This window comes from Tupaia chinensis, unplaced genomic scaffold (genome assembly GCF_000334495.1).
Source record: "Tupaia chinensis unplaced genomic scaffold, TupChi_1.0 Scaffold000161_3, whole genome shotgun sequence".
Taxonomy (NCBI): Eukaryota; Metazoa; Chordata; class Mammalia; order Scandentia; family Tupaiidae; genus Tupaia; species Tupaia belangeri.
This window is the reverse complement of record NW_006159634.1, coordinates 788804-789799: the sequence shown is the minus strand read 5'-3', so window position 1 is coordinate 789799 and position 996 is coordinate 788804. Positions and strand designations below refer to the sequence as shown.

The 996-nt window shown below is 67.9% G+C and overlaps 1 protein-coding gene across 1 annotated transcript in view; it reads right to left on the bottom strand.

Moving 5' to 3' along the window:
* ACTA1 (actin alpha 1, skeletal muscle) overlaps window positions 1–996 on the bottom strand; it is a 3456-nt gene that overhangs the window by 841 nt on the left and 1619 nt on the right. The window contains exons 4-5 of the mRNA XM_006146014.3: window positions 782–943; window positions 493–684 (exon numbers count right to left, since the gene is read on the bottom strand). Of these exons, the coding sequence (XP_006146076.1) occupies window positions 493–684; window positions 782–943 (354 nt within the window). The remainder of the gene's footprint in view (window positions 1–492; window positions 685–781; window positions 944–996) is intronic.

Genomic DNA, 996 nt, shown 5'->3' with positions numbered 1-996 from the left:
TGCGGTGCACGAGGGGGGGGCCCGACTCGTCGTATTCCTGCTTGCTGATCCACATTTGCTGGAAGGTGGACAGCGAGGCCAGGATGGAGCCTCCGATCCACACCGAGTATTTGCGCTCCGGGGGAGCAATGATCTGCGAAGGCAGAGGGCGTGGTCAGCCGGGGGCGTGGTCAGCCGCCGCCCCGCCCCGCCCCCAGGCCGAGCGCCCCGCGCCTCCCCTTGATCTTCATGGTGCTAGGCGCCAGGGCTGTGATCTCCTTCTGCATGCGGTCGGCGATGCCGGGGTACATGGTGGTGCCGCCGGACAGCACCGTGTTGGCGTACAGGTCCTTGCGGATGTCCACATCGCACTTCATGATGGAGTTGAAGGTGGTCTCGTGGATGCCGCAGGACTCCATGCCTGCAAGGACAGAGCGCCCTTAGAGGCCCTGCCGCCCTCCCTGCCGCGAGGGAGGGCAGGAGCGCCAGGGCTCAGCCCTCCCGGACACCTACCCAGGAAGGACGGCTGGAACAGTGCCTCTGGACACCGGAAGCGCTCGTTGCCGATGGTGATGACCTGGCCGTCGGGCAGCTCGTAGCTCTTCTCCAGGGAGGAGGAGGAGGCGGCCGTCGCCATCTCGTTCTCGAAGTCCAGGGCCACGTAGCACAGCTTCTCCTTGATGTCGCGCACGATCTCGCGCTCAGCTGCGGGGGGCAGGGGCAGGAGAGGGGCCCTCAGCGCGGGGCCCCGGGGCGCACACGGGCTGGAGCTCCCCGCCAGGGTGCTGGGGGCGCCGCGCACCTGTGGTCACGAAGGAGTAGCCACGCTCGGTGAGGATCTTCATCAGGTAGTCCGTGAGGTCGCGGCCGGCCAGGTCCAGACGCATGATGGCGTGCGGCAGGGCGTAGCCCTCATAGATGGGCACGTTGTGGGTGACGCCGTCGCCGGAGTCCAGCACGATGCCTGCGGCGAGATGAGAAAGGAGTGAGGGGCGCCTGGCTGGCGGGTCCGTGTGG